This window comes from Podarcis pityusensis (genome assembly GCF_964106645.2).
Source record: "Podarcis pityusensis genome assembly, chromosome: 5".
Classification (NCBI taxonomy): Eukaryota; Metazoa; Chordata; class Lepidosauria; order Squamata; family Lacertidae; genus Podarcis; species Podarcis pityusensis.
Genome location: NC_138032.1, coordinates 78,146,003 through 78,166,681, shown reverse-complemented (window position 1 = coordinate 78,166,681; position 20,679 = coordinate 78,146,003). Strand labels below are relative to the sequence as shown.

The following is a 20,679-nucleotide window of genomic DNA, read 5'->3' as shown; positions in this document are numbered from 1 at the left end:
AGGTCTACTTCTGAGGACCAAACTAAATGCAATGAGGGCAGATGGGTTTCTGTTCACATCACCTCATTCACATATAAAGCAAGGAGCAAGCAGAGGCATACTTAAGAATAAAGGAAATCTATTGGCAAGGCTGCTGCATCACTTCTGGTTTGGCCCTCAATGAGATGGTGAATTTGTGTTCCTGCTATTCCATTTCATACTGCCAGTGGAGACTCAAATGACGGCATGTTTCTCAATATAAAGAGAAATACAGATAACTTTTTACCAAGAGTTGTGAACATACCAGTGGACATATTCCTGTATACTAGCAGGAATGAGCCACAGAGTCTCAGAGTTGTGCTCTCTACCCCACCTCTGCATGGACAAGAAGTAGATACAGATACACACAAACACACCTACACACAATAAAACAAAATAACTCATTTTAAAAATGAGGGGGACGGGGGTCTTGGGTGCCAATAGGTGTCTGAGGGCACCACATCGGAAATCTGAAACACGCCCAGTAACTGGTGTTTACCAGCTGGTAAAGGGTCAATTGTATCTGTTCTATATTTGTATTATTATTTGGACAATGCCACCCGATCTTCATCGCAGGGAATTCTTGTTCCTTCTGTCTTTGATTTTTACAGGTTTGCTGCCAATCTCATTTCTGGAGTTCTTGATTATAAAGCACTGCTGGACACGTAAGCAGCTTGGCTTTTGTGAATAGAATCGATGATTTCACTGGGAGCATAAACATAATCACATTCACAAAGCTGCAGGATCCGATTGCATCAGATAGTAGTTTAAGGTTACATGTACACTACCAGAGCAAACCTGTTTTTAAAAACTAGTTTGTCATCACTTCAGAAGTGTGCTGAAAGTCCTAACTCAGGAGTCATTTGACGGCTGGGCTCTAGACAGCTCAGTCCTAGCGTCACCTCTGGAATATCTTTTTGACAACAGGTCTCAGCCCTAGAATATATGAAAAGTATAAAGGCAAGATTGACTTTGTGCATGTGCACAGTGCATTTCTGAGCATCTGAGCAACCTCTGCCTGGCACTCCAAAGACTACATATCCTAGAGTTCATTGGAGAGGAAGCCATGCCATGCAAAATAACCAGTCCTAGTGCAGAGACAATGGTGCAGTTATGTAATTTTAGAGTCTGCACTTATTGGTCGTACGGGTAGCCTGCTGCTTAAGATGGTAATGTACATTACAGTACTTGCTTCCAAATGTGGTAAGCCAATCTTGATGCATTTGTGGGGGCCCTCTGCTCATTCTACTGAGCAAGACGCTAGATGTCTGCCCAAACAACACCCTGATGAGTGTAGACCATAGCTGCCAACATTTCCCTTTTTTAAAGGGAAATTCCCTTATTCCGAATAGGATTCCTTGCAAGAAAAGGGAAAAGTTGACAGCTATGGTGTAGACATTACCGAACTGAACTGAACTTCTGTCAGGTTAGCAACCTAACATTAATATTACAAGTCTCCCTTGATAATGTGTGTGTGGAGTATAAATCTTAATAATAAATAAATGGGCCCAGCATAGCATCCTGAGTGGCTTTTCATTCCATTGCGGTTCCTGAATGTGTCCGATAAATGTTGATCGTCCATTTGTGCAATTCAAAGCTTGTTACCTCAGCAGTGCTGCCAATTCAATAAAAGCGCATCAGTTCAACCCTCTTGTATGCAGCGTGCTTCTCATATAATTCCTGTGGTTTATGTACTGTGAGAGCTTCTTCTCTGTAATGATAAATGTGTCTGATGTGGCTGCTTCAGATCCATCCAATTAATCAATCCCCACCAGTCCAGATCACTGGCTGGCCATGTGTATTTTACAAAACACCTGTTTGAGACATCTCGTTGCATCTTGGTCTTTCTAAGATGTCAATCCTTAAGAAGCAGTTGTACTGAGTTGGTTATTTTTTTCCTCAGCTGGGCTGCTCCAGTGGGCCACTCTACTTGTAGAGGTGCAGGTTCTCCTTATGAAATACTTGCCATGCAAAGACTCAGGCAGACCTTCCCTTTCTCCCCGCAAGATACATGGGGGCAGGAGGCCACACCCTCGTGTATGACAACACATACATATTTTCACCTGTGTGATTAGAAGTTCAGGTGGAGTGCGTTAACAGAGAGGAGGTGGAAAAGGAATGTGTCCTTCTGTCCTTATGTTTTGCATACATTACCGTTTGCTTTTTCAACACTCGCCCACTGAATGCAAATACGGTTGCATCGTAAGTCATGTCAAGAATCATGAATTTCAGCTTTGCTCTGGGAGCCCGTCTATTTCCCATTGCCGTAATCTTATTGTTGTATGATTCTATTTGTGTTGTGTATCTAACCTAATTGTAAACAGACAAAGGACAGATTAGATTTCTCTTCCTTTCTGTCTACTTCTTTCTCTCTCTTTTTGTCTCTTTTGCTTTCTCTCTCTCGTTCTGTCCCTCCAGCCATGCTGTGCCTGTTGATTTTGCTCGTGGACAGCTGTCTGGTCATCCTCTCTGTATGAAGCAATACTATGGACTCTTTTCTTCCTATCGTCTTCCAGGACATACCAAAGATACCCTTGTGGCCCAGAAAAGCAATATCATGCCTGAACCAGAACATATCATTGTTGCTTGTAACAATCAGGTGTGTGGATATTCATTGGATGCAGTTTTTTCAAAACTTGAGCCCGCTTCATTTTGCTATGAAATTGACTAAGCAAGGGGAGGGGGTATTAGTTTGCTTTCTAACTGACCACCAAAAATGTACCACAGGTGAACTGTCACTTGAGTTCTTTCTGTGGGTGGGTTTCTACAATTGGCCACTATGAAGCTGCAAGCCTAAGCATACTTACTTGGGAGTAGAGATGGGAAGGCCTGGAAAAAAATGGGGCGAAACCTGGCTTTTTTCCCAGGCCTTCCCATCTCTACTTGGGAGTAAGTCCCACTAAGTTCCATCACATTTCACTTCTGTAGTTTACCTATTAAAGACTACAATAATCACCAGCACCATTTGTTTGAAAAGAAAAATCTGGGGATAGGGTACTATTGACCAAAATGATACAAGACAGAACAGCAAGTAATGAACGAGGTGATAGATTTTTAGAATGATGGTCTTTACTTATTATATTCTGGAATGATAAATTCTAGGACATTTACCCATGCAGAGTAGTCTTCGCTTTGACATACTATCTTCCCATGAACAAGGTGTAGTTTTTTGATGTGGGGAGGTTGAGAAGGAAAGGGATAAAGCTTTGTCAGTGGATCCCGCTAAGTACCCTGGCTCAAAGTCATTTTGAATCATGCAGGATCATTTTTACTAAAATTGTGTGCTCCCGCTATTGCTTTGCCCTTTCTTTTAACTGCTCTCCCCCCCCCTCTCTCTCTCTCCCCAGTTTTTTGTTTTGGACGTTGTCATTAATTTTCGCCGTCTCAGTGAGGGGGATCTGTTTACTCAGTTGCGGAAGATAGCCAAAATGTCAGAGAATGAAGAAGAGAGGCTGCCTCCAATTGGTCTCCTGACATCTGATGGAAGAACAGAGTGGGCTGAAGCCAGGACAATCCTTGTTGAAGGTTAGCAAGCGGCAACCAAATTGCTTCTCTTGTCATTCACCCTGTTCACCCCATCTTCTCTGCTCATCATGGGACAGTGACCAGCTTCTCATAAACAGCAAACAAGGTGGCAAAACTGTTTCTCTGCTGTGCCACTTCAAACTGCAGGTGAAAGGACCACACAACAGAATGCTTCTCCATTACATCTTACACATACAAAACTAGATGTCAGAGAGGAGGATTCTAGCCAAGCCTTTCTCGTGGCATGCCAGATGTCCTGCCCCCTGCCCCCCATGCAGAGTTTTTATTTTTGGCATTGAAGAACATTTAATCTGGTGAGTCTACACCTGTAACCTAAAATGGCACAGCACAGAATAGAGATGGGTGAGAAATTTGAATCAATTGCATCTAAAGGCAAACCTACCTAATTTGCACTTTCCGAAACTCTGCACCCACTCAAACACAACCATCCTTTGACATTTGCACTTTTCTGAATTTTGCAATGTAGTCCTCCAGCCAAATAATGAGCAAAAAAATAATAAATGCATATACTAGGATAAAGGGTTCATTTAAATGCATGTATTATTGAAAAGAACATACCAAAAATACATTATAGTAGGGGGAATTGTTTTGCCCAAAAGTGTGTATGGTAAGCAAAATTGCATAGAGAACCGTGTATTAGGAGAAATTTGCAGTAAAATGCTGGTGAACTTTCATGATTATTTTTTTTAAAAAAAGCAAACAGATGAGGAAACATTAGAAAAATGAGACACTAGGGAAAAAAGAAAACCATGGAGGATGAGCTATCATGGCTCAAAACCATTGATACCCTTAATCTCCACAAATTTGTCCAATCCTATTTTAAAGCCATCCAAATTCCATAGTTTAACCATATGCTGTGTGAAAAAGTACATTGCCAAGCTCATACATCATCATCTCATAACTACAAACACACACCCTTTGTAAAAGTTTATGCTTATTTTTCAAAGAGCAAAATACAGTTTTGGAACACTCATTGGCACATTGCAGAAGAGGCATGTCTTGGCAGGAAGAACCGACAGTAATTCATTGCACCAAGCCCATTGTTTCTCTCCTCAGATTCTACAAACAGAGACTCTCTTGATATGATCGAACGGAGCATCTGCTTAGTATGCCTTGATAGTCCAAGTGGGGAGGAACCCACAGATACCAACATGGCTTTGCAGCTTCTGCATGGAGGAGGCTACAGTAAAAATGGTGCCAATCGTTGGTATGATAAGCCTATGCAGGTAAGAAGTTGCTTTTGGTGCATGTGAGTTCTCATTCATGTCAAAGGCTGGTCAACATGGAAGGGTTATAGCATTCTTCCCAAACATGAACCAGGACGCACCTACCCTCTGAAATTTGCACTTCTCTGAATTTTTCAACCCCAAAACTACATATAACAAACCTTTTTTGGCAGGTAATGTGCACAAAAATGGTCACAAAAACGATGCACCAAAAATGCAGTCTAGGAGGGGAAATTGCTTATAGACAGGCAGATATTCAGCAAAAATGTGAAATGCGCAAAACAATGCATGCATTTTTTAAATGCAATTAGTATAGCAGTTAGTGTGTTAGATTAGGACTTGGGAGAGCAGAGTTCAAATCTCCACTCAGCTATGTAACTCACTGGGTGATCTTGGGCCTAACCTACTTTACAAGATTGATGAGATGATGAATTGGGGAGGGAGAAAACCATGTACACTACCTTGAGCTCTTTCAAGAAAAGGTGAGATAGAAAGTAAATATTTAAAAAATGCTAACTGATTTGGAAATGGGGAGAACTAAGCTCAGACTGAACTTAGCAAAATGAGAGAGGAACCAAAACGGACTGATCCATCCATCCCTACCTGTAGTTGCATGTACTATGTCATTAGTAACTGAATCAAGAAGGAGAACCTTCCCTATACTCCCAGAGCTGCTGTCCCAGACTGAAGACACATGGCGCCTAGTTAGTCATAGTCGCCTTAGACTGGACTTAACCATCATGGGGTCCTTTACCTTTTCCTTTTTACGTAGATAGAAGATTACCCGGAACTTTATGTACCCTGACCCTGAGGTTTGCTTAGCTAATGACCAGTCCCTAACCAAAACCATGCCAGTCTAACCAACACATTACACTGGCCTGCTCTCTTCATCACAGCCACACATAGTCAACCCCTGACCTCTAGACCTGAGGAGCAGATCTACCTCACTCAGGTTTCCCATTAAGCCAGCACTATCCTCATTTGTGTTTCTCAATGTCAAACTCCACGTGGGGTGGCATAACATCCCCTACCTCTATATATAATTTGCTTCCCAGCGTATAATTTCCTCCACACTCACAAGAGTGAGTCTAATTGGCCTACAGTGCGTAACAGGCAGAAATAGCTGTATTCATTTCCAATTAAGTCAAATGGAAAATGTTAAGCTAAAGAATCCATCATGGGAGGGTGAGGAATCTAGTTTTCCCCAATCTTGCATTATTTTATGTTATATTAATATCTGGTGGAGCATATCTGCTGTTGTAATTCTCTTGGGTTAACACACATTACTGATAAAAAAAACGACCTTTCTGTACAGGGTTAGTTTTCTTGGATTTTTCTGTGCAGCCTATCAGGACCTTTGCTGCTTGCAAGTGGTTCCGTAATTACATTGGAAATGTCATCCTGCAACCAAAGACTTTGTGGGGTTGTGGCCTTTGACTCCACTCCAGATACAGGCATGCAAGACTAGGAGCCCAACACGGCTAATAGTGAGGGGTGAATTTGCATCTGCATGGAAAAATGGGGAGGAACCAGCATTAGAACCAGCATCAAGCGTCAGCACCCTCAGGCATCTGCAAAGGGCCTAGAGACGGGCATATCTGTCAGTTTCAGTTTCCCAGTCATCAAGTTCTGTTCTATACATTTCCACATCAGTTTCCGATTCCCCTCCCCACCCAAAGTCCTTATGAGAAATCAACATTTCTCCTAATACAGTGGTACCTCGGGTTAAGTACTTAATTCGTTCCGGAGGTCCGTTCTTAACCTGAAACTATTCTTAACCTGAGATACCTCTTTAGCTAATGGGGCCTCCCACTGCCGCCGCACCACCAAAGCACAATTTCTGTTCTCATCCTGAAGCAAAGTTCTTAACCCGAGGTACTATTTCTGGGTTAGTGGAGTCCGTAACCTGAAGCGTATGTAACCTGAAGCATATGTAACCCGAGGTACCACTGTATACTTTTTGTATGCAATTTTACCTAACACATACACATTTTTGCAAAGCAATATCCTTTAAAGAATGCATTGTTGTGTATTCTTTTCACTAGCAAATGCATTTTTTGCACGCATTGCCTCAGTATGTGCGCTTTGCAGGCATTGCTTGACTGGGGCGGAAGGCGGCGGGGAGAAGAATACACTGCAAAATTCAGAGAAGTGTGCATTTTGAATTTCTGTGTTTTTGGTTCATTCAGAAAGTGTGAATTAGGTAGGCTTGTTTTTAAATGTGAACAGAATCACATTTATCCCTCAGCCTCATAAATGTGTATACCCTGTTGGTGGTGGTGGTACACTGACAAGTCCCTAGACCTGCTGCAGTGAGGAGTTAAGCTCCCTGAAGAAGAGAGGCCCATTACCCAAAGACCCTCCAAAACCTGCAGCCAAGACTGATGCACATGCGCAGCCATAGGGATGGTGTAAGAAATCTAGGTCAATTCACATTTAAAGCTGAATCTATCAAACATGCCCTTTCTAAAACATTGGAACAATGCAAGCAAATAATGCTTGCATCCTGATCCAGTGACTGTCCATATTTTTGCATGTGGGAATGCATACCCCTTAACTGCCCCAATTAAATCAGGAAATCCCATTTTGGGGGGCCATGCTCTTGCGCAAGAGCACAGCACCCAAAAACGTGCAAGATTGTGGCCCAGAAAAAATCTATCTTTCTGGGCCATGCTCTTGCATGGGTCATGTGACTCATGCAGGTGCACAGTCCCAGAAGCCAGGCATCCTGGTTTTCCCACTGCAGCATGTTGGAGGGTATGGGAACATACCTGCAGAATTTAAACTGCTTCGGGATTTTTCCCCCAACGAAAACTGAAGTTTTAAGAAGTTTTCTAGAAGTTTTAAAATAAATATAAGGTAAAGGGACCCCTGAGCACTAGGTCCAGTCGTGACCGACTCTGGGGTTGCGGCGCTCATCTCTCTCTATTGGCCAAGGGAGCCGGCGTACAGCTTCCGGGTCATGTGGCCAGCATGACTAAACCGCTTCTGGAGAACCAGAGCAGCGCACGGAAACGCTGTTTACCTCCCCGCCGGAGTGGTACCTATTTATCTACTTGCACTTCGTGCTTTCGAACTGCTAGGTTGGCAGGAGCAGGGACCGAGCAACGGGAGCTCACCCCGTTGCGGGGATTTGAACCGCCGACCTTCTGATCAGCAAGTCCTAGACTCTGTGGTTTAACCCACAGCGCCACCCACGTCCCAAAATAAATATACAACTCAGTAAAAGAGGCGGAAGGATTCACTTGCTGTTTCTGTCTGTATATACCCCCCCTGCTCAGTTTGTTGTGGGAAGAGATGGAGTGTGTGGAACAGTGTGCGAACATTCTCCTTTCGACGGGATCGTCCTGGTACAATGCATTGAACATTTGCTCAGACACATGTAAGTTGCCTGTGATGGGCCTCTAAGCTATTACTTCCTTCTCTTCTCCAATGCCACTGGAGTATTGCTTATCTTCCTCAGCTGTTGGAATTGTGCAGTCCTTCCAGTGACATTTTGGAAATCGGTAGCACCTTGATGAGATACACATGTTAAATTTTATTTGGTTGTCTATGTACAGTCGTACCTTGGCTCCTGAATGCTTTGGGAGTCAAACTTTCCAGCTCCCAAATGATTGAAAACTGGAATTGAGTGTTCCGTTTTATGAACATTCTTTTGGAAGCTGAATGCCCGATGGGGCTTCCAATGCTTCTGATTGGCTGCAGCAACTTCCTGCAGCCAATGAGAAGCTGTGCTTTAGTTGTTGAACATTTCGGAAGTCAAACGGACTTCTGGAACAGATTCTCTTCGACTTCCGAGGTACGACTATTAGATTTCTTACCCACCCTTTGTCATAAAATCCCAGAGCAAGTTACAACAATGCAAAAATACGATAAAATCAGTTAAAACAACTTAAAGTCAGAAAAATAGGGTGGGTCCATATATATATATATATATATATATATATATATATATATATCAGATGTCGAAGGTCAGGGTAAAGAGGTGTGTTCAGCATATGATTCCAAAAACTTAGGAGCTGCCACAAAGAATTCCCCCACTTGCGACACACTCCCCAAGTTTTCTAGGGCACTGAAACTACCAAGAGGGCCCCATATGCTGATTGAAACACTGGGGAAGGAGTTGGGTCTTTCAGATGTTTGGTACCTAAGTCATTTAGGGCTGTAAACACCAATGTGAATATTTTGAATTGCTCCCAGCAGCCAACTGGAAACCAGTGCTGCTGTTTCACAGCTGACGTAGGTTATAATTTGCTTATGTAAAAAGATGCAGAAATCTAATCACTGTGAAACCCTTTTTAAAACTTTTGACTCTTGCAAAGGGATGTCTTTTGAGACACCTAGCGATGCCAATCGCTTCCATGGCATAACAACTCTAAAGAATTAGGTAATGTGATGAAATTATAAACCTGGAATTTCAGCTTTGATGTCAGCACATCCATGACTTTAAGTAACGGGAGAGGAGAGCTTTCTAGTGTGTCTTGTTGGTAAAATAGTCTACCAGCCTAGAAGTATTGATCAGTGGTGGCAGTGCCAGTGGACTGACTGGCACAAATGGATTGATCACCTCTGGGTACTTGGGTGTATCCAATCCATTCATGGCCATTTTGCCCAATGGATGCAACCTAATGTAACTAACAGTGACAGTACCTTACTAATACATTAATTAATGTATTAATTAACTAACAGTACCTTACTAATACCTTGATTAATATTAAGAAGCAGCATTCAGAAGCAGCAGTGAATATATATATATTTTTTTAATATAATATTTATTGGAGTTTACAATAAGAATAAATGTAGCAGACAATATAACAAATATCTTAACATAGTTTCACATTTTTTTTAGACTTCCTCACATCTCCCGCTCCCACTTTCATCGTTATAACTTTTTACCAGCAATTTGTTATCTTATTTACATTCTTATATCCCTTCTATATTTCATAGTCTTCTAGTTCTCAAAAAGAGTTATATTTTCTCAATCTCACTTATTTTCTTAAATCATCTAAGTTAGTGGTGCTCAATTATTTATGATCTAGCATCCTGCTTAACATTCACTCAAATTGCAATGTTTTTGTAAATAGTTCTTAAATTTCTTCCAATCCTCCTCAATCCTCTCTTCTCCCAGGTCACGAATTCTGCCAGTCATCTCAGCTAGTTCCATATAGTCTATCAGTTGCATCTGCCATTCTTCCAGTGTGGGTAGATCTTGAGTTTTCCAGTGCTTTGCGAGAAGTATCCTTGCTGCTGTTGTTGCATACATAAAAAATGTCCGGTCCTTCTTTACCACCCCTTGGCCGACAATACCTAAAAGAAAGGCCTCTGGTTTCTTAGTGAAGGTATATTTAAATACCTTTTTCAGTTCATTATAAATCATTTCCCAGAACGCCTTCACTTTAGGGCAAGTCCACCAGAGGTGGAAAAATGTTCCTTCACACTCTTTACATTTCCAACACTTATTATCAGACAGGTGGTAAATTTTTGCAAGTTTGACTGGGGTCATATACCATCTATATATCATTTTCATTACATTTTCTTTCAAAGCATTGCATGCAGTAAATTTCAATCCAGTACTCCACAACCTTTCCCAGTCCTCAAACATAATATTATACCCAATGTCCTGTGCCCACCTTATCATAGCCGATTTGACCATTTCATCTTGTGTATTCCATTTTAACAGCAAGTTATACATCCTTGAAAGTACCTTAGTCTTTGGTTCTAACAATTCTGTTTCTAGTTTCGATTTCTCCACCTGGAACCCTAATTTCTTGTCATTTTTAAAAACTTCTTTAATCTGAGCGTAATGTAACCAGTCTCGCACTTTATCCTTCATTTTCTCCAAACTCTGCAATTTCCAATTGTCTCCATCTTTTTCTAGTATTTCCCAATATTTAGGCCATTTAGCCTCCATATTGGGTCTTTTTCGGGCCTTAGCTTCCAAAGGTGAAAGCCACCTTGGAGTTTTATTTTCCAGCAAGTCTTTATATTTTGTCCAGACATTAAACAGTGATTTTCTGACAATATGGTTCTTAAAGGCCTTATTTACTTTAACCTTGTCATACCATAAATATGCATGCCATCCAAAAGCATTGTTAAACCCTTCCAAATCCAACACATCAGTGTCTTCAAGAAGTAGCCAGTCTTTTAGCCAGCAGAACGCTGCGGCCTCATAATACAACTTTAGATCTGGCAGGGCAAAGCCCCCTCTTTCTTTCGCATCAGTTAATATCTTAAACTTAATTCTGGGCTTTTTGCCCTGCCAGACAAACTTAGAAATATCTCTCTGCCACTTCTGAAAGCACTCCGTCCTGTCCAAAACCTGAAGTGTTTGAAACAAAAACAACATCTTTGGCAATACATTCATCTTGATAGCAGCAATTCGGCCTAACAAAGAAAGTTTCAATTTTGACCAACTATCTAAGTCTCTCTTAATTTCTGCCCAGCATTTTTCATAATTATCCTTAAATAGACTTAGATTTTTTGCTGTTATGTTTACCCCTAGGTATTTTACTTTTTTAACCACATTAAGTTCTGTCTCTTTCTGAAACCGTTCTGACTCTGTATCTGTCAAATTTTTCCCCAAAACCTTAGTTTTCTGTTTATTTAATTTAAATCCAGCCACCCGACCAAAATCATTAATCAGTTGTAATACTCTTTTCGTACTAGACTCTGGCTCCTGCAGGGTCAAAACCAGGTCATCTGCAAAAGCTTTTAATTTATATTGTTTCTGTCCGACCTGAATTCCTTCCACCAACCGGTCCCCTCTAATCATATTCAATAGCACTTCCAGAACCGAAATGAATAACAAAGGGGAGATAGGGCAACCTTGTCGTGTTCCTTTTTCAATTTTAAACTCTTCTGTAACCACATTATTAACTATCAGTTTAGCTTTCTGCTCTGAATATATCGCCTCAATCCCATTCTCAAAACCCCGTCCCACTCCCATCTCTTTTAAGTTTCCCATCATAAATTTCCAGGAGATGTTGTCAAAGGCCTTCTCCGCGTCTATAAAAATTAAAACTGCTTTTGTGTTTATATCTGTTTGCAAAAGTTCCAAAATGTCAATAATGTTCCTTGTATTAGCAAACAAATGTCTACCTGGGAGAAAGCCTGCCTGGTCCTTATGGATTACTTCATTTAAAACTTTTTTAAGTCTACTTGCCAAAATGTCTGCAAATATTTTGTAATCCACATTTAAAAGAGAGATGGGACGATAGTTCTTAAGTTGTGTCTTTTCAGCTTCCGTCTTTGGTATTAATGTGATAAACGCTTCCTTCCACGACTCCGGTGCCCTCTTCCCCTCCAAAATTTCATTGCTGACCTCCATCAAAGGTTGTATCAAGTAGTCTTTTAATGTCTTATAGTACCTGGAGGTCAGCCCATCTGGCCCTGGAGATTTGCCCAGTTGCATGTTCTGAATGGCTTGTTCAATCTCCTGTCGTGTTATTTTGGAATTCAGGATTGTCCTATTTTCTTGTGACAGTTTGGATAGTCCATTTTTTGCCAAAAATTGTTTAATCTCAGCCTCGTCTTGCGGCCCTTGGGTGTATAATTTTTTGAAGTATCTCTGGAAACACTTTCTAATGTCCACAGGATTCTGAATGTTTTTCCCTTCAACCTCTAAGTTTGTAACCGTATTTAATCTTTGTCTTCTCTTCAACTGCCAAGCTAGCAGTTTTCCACATTTATTCGCCGACTCAAACGTTTTTTGTTTCATTAATTTGACCTTCCATTCTATTTCCTGATTTATCAATTTAGAATATTGTGTTTGATAAAGTTTAATTTCTCTCAGAGTTGGCTGTGACTTCGGATTTAATCTTAACTTCTTCTCTAGTTCTTTTATTTTATCCAGGATCTTGTCTTTTTTCTCATTTTGTGTCCTTTTCTTTACGGCATTCTGTTGTATCAAGAATCCCCTCATTACAGCTTTACTTGCGTCCCAGACGATTCTTTTTTCCACCGTAGTATTCATATTTATCTCAAAGTAATCCTTCAAAACTTTTTGGGCCTTCTTGGTAATTTCCTGATCTCTGAACAGATTGTCATTCATCTTCCATCTAAAAGAGCCGGTTGGTAGTAGTGTCATATCCATCTTTACTGCGTTATGGTCGGAGCAGGTCTTTGGGCAGATTTCCACTTTTCTGACCTTAGGTGCCAGGCCTCTAGATATCCATATTTGGTCGATTCTTGTCCAGGTCAGTTGGGCTTCAGAAAAGAATGTTCCCTCTCTTCCTAGTGGGTTCTTTGTCCTCCAGATGTCAATCAAGTCCATATTGTCTGTCATTTCAAAAAAAGTTTTAGGTAGTCTGCCGTCTTTTGTGACATTTTGACTTCGTGACTTGTCCATGTTAGTTGATACGACCCCATTCATATCTCCCATCATTATGATGTTGTTGTAGTCCAGATAATCCAGCATAGTCTCATGCAGCTTCTTGTAAAATTCCGATTTCCCTTCGTTAGGTGCATAGATTCCTAATATCAACAGTTTCTCTCCTTGGTGTTGTATCTCAATTGCCAGAATTCTTCCATGTTCATCTTTAAATAAGAATTTGGGTGACAGGCTCTCTTTCGCATATATCACCACACCTCTCTTCTTGACTTTGTCCGAAGATATAAATTCCTGGCCCAATCTTTTATTTATTAACACTTTTCTGTGGAGCCTTGTCACATGTGTTTCCTGTAGGCAAATAATGTCCAATTGTTCTTTTTTTAATATATGAAATATTTTCTTCCTTTTTTCCGGAATGTTACAGCCATTTATATTCCAGCTCAACAGTTGCAGAGACATCCTGAATTAATCTGATTATTTTTCAAGGGGTGGTATCTTGTTCACAGGATCTTCAGGTTCCACAGGTGCTGGTGCTGGTACTGGCGTTGCCCCAGGCCCAGGAGGTAGTTCAATTCCTTTTTGAAGGTCCTCTCCGTATGTAGACAGAAATTTGTCTCTCTCTTCCGATGTTCTAATTTTAACCTTTTTCCCTCTAAAGGTAAAGGATATTCCTTGGGGGAATTCCCACCTAAATGCAATTGCGTTGCTCCTTAATAATTTGGCAAGTTCAGAATAGGCGGCTCTAAGGTCCAACAGTTGTCTAGGAATATCTTTGTAAATTTCAATTCTTCTGTCCAAAATGTCCAGTGACTTTCCGTAGTGTAGGCCCAAAATCTTGTCCCTTTCCTCCTTTGATCTCAATGTTATCAGACAGTCTCTGGGCCTCTCCTTTTTTATAAATCTTCCAAGCCTGAAAGCTGACACAATTTTAAAATCCTTTTCCTCCAAATTCCAGAACTTGGAAAATTCTTTGGTTAAGAACTCAGCTAGGTTTCCTTCTTCTGCCTCTTGTAGCGACCTAATCCTCAAATTATTCTCACGATTTCGCAGTTCTATCATAGAGAGATAAATCTGATGTTCCCCTACTTGTTTGGTGAGTGGTCTTACCTCTTGTTCTAAATTTTCTAATTTTTGTCTGGTATCCTCAGCCAATTTCCGATTTTCTGCTGTGGCCTCTGTCAACTGTCCAATTGCCTGTGTGTTCTGTGCCACTTGTCCAGTTAATTTATTTAGGCATTCTGTATTTTTGTCAATCTTTGCTGTTTGCTCATCTGCTTTCTTGTCCAAAGCTTCCAATTTTTCAAAAATTTTCTCTAAAATAGAAGCAGATGCTCCTGAGGCCATGTCTTCCAATTGTAACTGCTCTATTTCTCCCTCTTTTGCCTGTGACAAGGCAACTTCTTCTACTTCTGATGGCAAAGTAGGTACAGATGATCTACGTGTCTGTGAGGCTGAGGTTAGAGTTGTCAAAGTTGTTTGTCTAACTCTTCCTCTTCTTCTTGTGCCACTCATTCCAACGTTATCTATCAGTCAAGGTCACACTGAGTTATTCCCATGGGAATAGAAAGGCCCAGAGAAAGCAAACAGCCGGGGAATCGAAAGTAAATGTAAAGTCACTGTTAATCCAATCCTCTAGATGTCTTTCAGAGTCTAATTTAATGTCCAAGAACCTTCAAGTACAAGTATTTAGCAGAGTTGATATTAATAGTCACTTTGTTTCAAACAGTGCTTACTGGTCTCCAAAAAAATGTTTCAAATTAGGAGGTCTAAGTACCCTCAGATTGTTGCAAGTTCCAATATACAGTATCCAAATCTGCAATACTGACAGCTCAGTCTCTCAGAGCTCAGGCAGCTCCGGACCCTGGGTTTCACCTTTTAATTGTAATCCAATAAAAGAAGGAAAGTCCAATGCAAATGATAATTCCAAATCATAAACTTAAAGTCTTTACTTTAGATTGCAGGTTCAGTGGGTGCTTAGATCGGTAAAGTTAAAAGTTCTTTTTTCAGCCTCCACTCCTCCAGCTCTTTGCTTTTTAAAGTTCAATGGCAGCGGAAGACGGACTTCCTGTTTCCACGTCTCTCCGCTCTCAGCCAAGTTCAAATCTTTTAATTCAGCTTTTAGTCTCTAATTTAAAGTGATTCAGTCTTTACTCACGAATAGGTTGGTTTTGATTCCGGATCCAGATTTTACAGGAAAAGGGATCAGCGCTCACCGGCAGCAGCAGCGCGGCTTCGCTCCGCAGATTGCGAAACGGCTCACAGCGCCGCCACCCCCCTCCACGCTCCGGAGCCCCTTACGGGGTTCCTTTGACGTTTGGGAGGTCGCTTCTGGCGCCCACCGAGCCTCAAGACCACAGGCTCTTGCCGCCTGTGGTTTTCCAGAGTGGGTCTCCGCTTCGCCGTAGCGGACGACCCAGTTTCTGCGGAGCCTCCTCTTCCCGGTTAGAAGAGGACCGCCATTGCCGTTCGCGCCGCCCCCGGAAGTCCAGAAGCAGCAGTGAATATAGATTAGGCAGCAAGTGTCATGTAGATCAGTTAATTGCAGTAGGACCTTCAGTCATCTGTCTGATGTCAAAAAAACCTTTTTGAGTTCTACTGCGTCTAACAGCAAATTTATTGGCATTCTGTCATTTAAAAAAATCAGGAAAGAAGGTGCAAAGAAATTGGTCAGAGCAGATTCAGTGAGTGAACTTCCTGCTCCAAGGAGACTAAGGTGGAAATGTTCTCCAGAAATTCAGGGACACTTGGCGTCATCAGCAGAAAAACTTCAAAGGTACCATAGTTTCATTAGATTTTCAACTTGTGTGTGTATGGGCGGTTATTTTAATGTGTTGGACTTTCCTTAATAATATAATCAATGAATAAAAACAGTAAAAGCTGAGAGAAAGATCAGCTATAGAACATAGTGGTTTCAACTTAAGTTATTAGGGCTGCAAGCTTTTATTGACTTTCAGATTGACTAACTGCTGAGTGGGAGCTGATTGTAATCAGTAAAGGTAGATATTCATTGACTGAATTGCCTATTTCTTTTTGCTTTGACCCATATCAGCCACAGAGAGAGATTGCGGCTGAAGAAAAGGGCTTTAACTCTTCTTGTCTGCCATTTTCCCAATGAACATCCCCCTTTCTTTCACTAAAGCTGCTGTCTGCCCCCTTGGGGAAAAGTTATGGACACTCTTCTAGAGAACAAATGCATTGCAATGAGATGGTAGGAGTCTGAATAATCTCCATGACTATTTTTATCGTCAGATAGTGCTACAGTGGATTGCCAATATGCGTTCAGCCTGGCAGAACCCCTTTCATTAGGATAATTGGCACCAACGGGCCTAAATGGTTGTCCAATGCAGAACTAAGGAGATGGGTGAAGCCAGAGGTGATAACTCGAATAAAATATTGGGAGGGCACTGGTAAGCCTCGCCCTACATAATCAATCACATAATGTGGCACACACACACCAGTTGAATGGCAAGGCCCATCAACTTTGGCCTGGCCCCCTCAAATATTTTATTGGGGGAGGCCTAAAGGACCTCAGCCCCCAATAGTTGGCTCCTATGGGTGGAGCCTTCTTTGGGAAAGGGGCGTGTCTTTCTTCCGCCTTCCCCCTCGCTTTGTGGGTTGATGTCAACCAGCTGTTTGTGCAGGAGCTGCAGGTTCTGACTGAGGTGATCTGAGGAAAAGGTCAGAGCTGTAGGACTTGCTGGCAGCTCTGAAGAAGTATCTGCTGCAGCAACTTAAGATGTGACTCTCCAATATGGTAAATCCAGGACATTCTTTCAATTTGCTGGAACTCAGTTTTGGCACCTCTCAGGTGGGCGCCATTGCCGTTATAAGAGAACAAGGGAGGTGTTCATGCTGAGTTCTGGCACCTCTTTTTCTAGAAAAAATAGCACCAGCAAAACCTGTATATATGCAAAAATATCCGATATACCACAAAACACCAGTTAGCCTCATTCCAGGGGAACCAAATTCAGTGTAGGCGCTGTGGCAAACCCTGGAAATTTTCACTGATAAGGGTTTTGAGAACACCATAATGGTTATCTCATCTTTAGTATAACAGGGGGTGGAGAGGAATAACAGAACAAAAGCAAACTATGAGGGCTAAGCGTCACACAAGATTGTGCCTCCACATTTGCCATGGCAATGTAATACTTATTATTACCGGTATGTTTCTGTCACATAATAAATGACTGCAAACATGACAGGAAGTAAATTGGATACAGCATTTAGCCTTTGCATAAAATGCAAAGAGCAACCTCTATTTGTACACATGCTACACCCTAAGCAAGCAAATGAGTAAGTCAAGACATACAGAGTGGGGAGAAAATGTATAGGCAAGAGTGACAGCAAACAATTCATTTGAGTAGACAATTTGAATTGAAGTATTAGTTCTTTGCATGCTCCCGTCTGTCCCTACAAAGCCTTTTTCTCCTGCATTGCATTTTCCAACACACCATATGATCATATAGCTTTTATAGCACAGCTCTGAACAAGACATATAATACAAGGAATTTGTCACTATGGCCCAGATCCCAAGATCACCTGCCTGACTACTTTGGGGCATACACCAGGAGAAACAAAAATAGATCAAAATAAATAAATTACACAATAACTTTCCTGTTCTCACTTCTGGAGTTTTTCATCATTTTCTAGGATGGTGAAAAATCTAGATTTTATCGCTTATAAATTTGAAAACTACGGAAAAGAGTTTATCAAGAAACAGAAGATGAGCCCAGATGCTTACATCCAAGTGGCACTACAGCTGGCATTTTACAGGTATGTAATTATTTTTATTATTGATTATTGATTGAATTTATATAACGCCCTATACCCAAAGGTCTCAAAGCAGTTCACATAATAAAATCAATAAACCAGCTATCAGCTCTTATTTGAAGCTTGCAATGCAATAGCTGACCACAGATTATGCTCTGGGAGACCCCCGGGCAAGAATGAGCAAAATATCAGAGCCTTTTCTCATGACCCAGGGACCCCACCTTCTTGCTCACCTTTAGGAGAGTGAGAGTCAAGGTAGAAATTGTTCACACCATTAGTAACTGTGTGAATGGTTATGTAAGTATAAATTGCAGGTTTTGGGGAAATAATCAAGACTGGGACAGTGGGACGCTAGCAGTGGGTATGCTTATTTAACCCTTTTTCTCCCTTGTTTCCAATCTACATCAGGAACCCTTTACCAGCCATTTGCATCAGGAGTAAAGCTCCCACTGGTGGCAATGGGAGCATAGCTGTCAACGTTTCCCTTTTTTAAAGCGAAATTCCCTTATTCCAAATAGGATTCCTCGCAAGAAAAGGGGAAAGTTGACAACTATGAATGGGAGCTTTCTTCTTCATGCAAATAGCAGACATGCAGGAGCAAATCCAGTTCAAGACCATCATGGGGGTCTTCCATCAGGATCTAAGTCTGGAATGGCAGGGAATGGGGACTCACACCCACAGTTTACACTTAAAGACATTCTTCACACAAATATATCATCTAGGTTGGCCCTGAGATGAATATCTGTTTCCATCAGATATTCAGGAAGGCCAAAGTTATGCTGCCGCCAGCATTTTGGGACACAGAGCACAAAATAAGAGAGCTAATATTTGTCTCTGTCTCTCCCTGCCCTCCCTCCTGACACCTGGGTCAAGCCTGACATCCAGGAAGCCTTGAGCTCACCAGTGGAGACACACAGTCTGTCCAGAGAGAACATTATAATTCATCCTTGCTCATCTTTGGAGCACCAAGTAGAATGACAGAATAGAGGTTGTGTTAGAGAAGCATCTTGGTGCTGTGGTGTTTGAACCTGGCCATCCTGAGTGTTAAATGCTGGGTCTAATTATGATGGTTAGAAAATGCAAGCAGGAAATGCAAGAAGCAGAAGGTCTCCCTCCCCTTCCTCTTCCTGCTTCTTGCATTTGGTCCAAGTTCATCTCTCATCAGATGCCTCTATTGCTTTGATCACTATTAATCTTATTCCACACCACCTTGGGAACCAATTGGTTGAAAGGGGGAGGTGTATCAACACACAAGATGCAAGCAAGCAAACAGATAGGATAACTGAACAATGATCCTCCCTCCCCTTGTCCAGCTTTTGCTACACCTGTCTTCGGTCATTCTGCTTCCAGTGTGCAGATCAGTTCCCAACTCCCACCTTCCTGTTGCCCAATCAAACCAACCTCACGCCCCTCTGAAAAGGGCAGCCCTGTGTGGCATTTCCTTCCTTCTCTGCATAAACTGTAGTACAACCTAGGCCTTGGCCTAATGTCATTACTGTTACGATATAGAAGCAATGCAGCCGCGAGCTGCTAGCTTGAAAACAGCACATGATGGAATGTTAGGACTATTCCGTGGGAAACAGAGGGACAGTCAATTCACAGGGCAATGCACCGGAATTAGCTCAGAGTGTAATATGAGCTCTTCCTTTTGCTCTTGTACAGGAAGTACAGGTTTTGTTTCACTCTCGACTGCTGGAGTTTGAAGAGAGAAGTCATGTTTTTTGTAATGCCGCAAAGACAGAAATAAAGGCATGTAAATACGTTTCTGTCTATCTCTTTCCCCTGCCGGGGGGGCAGGAAAGAGGGGGGGTGTTCTTCTCACGCTGAGAAGGATCGCCTATCGCGACCCTTGCCTGGATCTTGCTGAGGAATGCAGACAGGGAGGTCAACAGGAGATCAAGCCGGGAGCCTGGAGAGTTGCCAGTTTCTCCTGATAAAGGCTTGATTCCTAACAATTACATGGTGCATTTCCCCACCTCTGATCCACTTCCTTGGCTGTTGCTAACAGCCGTGCTGGATTTAGGGCAGCGCATATAATAATATAATAATGATTTCCCCAGCCACTCTGGGTGGCTCCCAACAGAATATTAAAAACACGAGAAAACATCAAACATTAAAAACTTCCCTATACAGAGCTGCCTTCAGATGTCTTCTAAACGTCAGAGAGTTGTTTATTTCCTTGACATCTGATGGGAGGGTGTTCCACAGGGCAGGCGCCACCACCGAGAAGGCTCTCTTCCTGGTTCCCCTGCACAGGGGGTCAAGCCAAGGGGGCACAAAACAACAACAACAACAACACAGGTGCCTACTGAGAAGATCCAAGCAACTGTACCAAAAAGAATTATTGTGAAAATAAGAATGGGGGGGGGGTTGTCCTCACTCAGGGTGCCATTCCATTTTACCAAAGTAAAATGGTCATACCAATAGGTAGCTGTCCAACCACTTCCAGCCTCCTAGTTGTGGTGCAGCCGGGAAGGAAACATAGTCCACTCTGTCAGTCATAAGCCCCCTCTGCAGTGAACAAGCAGAAGAGTAATAGGCCCTAATTAGCAGACAAATCAGAGTATATAGATGCAGATTGTTGCCATTAGAATCTGAAGAGTAGCAAACATTCCCTGTTTAAAGCATCATGAATTTAACTGGGAAATTAAATGAGACGCCCTGGAGCCATGTAAAAAAGAAAGGGGGGGGAACAGCTTTGCTAGACAGCAAACATTTATCAGCATAGCGTTAAAGAAAAAGGGGCATGTGAAGATGGAGGTGAACAAAGGGCATTCTACAAAATTAAGG

The 20,679-nt window shown here is 41.8% G+C and overlaps 1 protein-coding gene across 1 annotated transcript in view; it reads left to right on the top strand.

Annotated features, from left to right (window-relative positions):
* The window catches only part of CHAT (choline O-acetyltransferase), a 53,957-nt gene that overhangs the window by 17,657 nt on the left and 15,621 nt on the right, over positions 1-20,679 (top strand). The window contains exons 5-11 of the mRNA XM_081004971.1: positions 630-683; positions 2,437-2,617; positions 3,366-3,543; positions 4,621-4,790; positions 8,072-8,172; positions 15,764-15,892; positions 17,770-17,892. Of these exons, the coding sequence (XP_080861097.1) occupies positions 630-683; positions 2,437-2,617; positions 3,366-3,543; positions 4,621-4,790; positions 8,072-8,172; positions 15,764-15,892; positions 17,770-17,892 (936 nt within the window). The remainder of the gene's footprint in view (positions 1-629; positions 684-2,436; positions 2,618-3,365; positions 3,544-4,620; positions 4,791-8,071; positions 8,173-15,763; positions 15,893-17,769; positions 17,893-20,679) is intronic.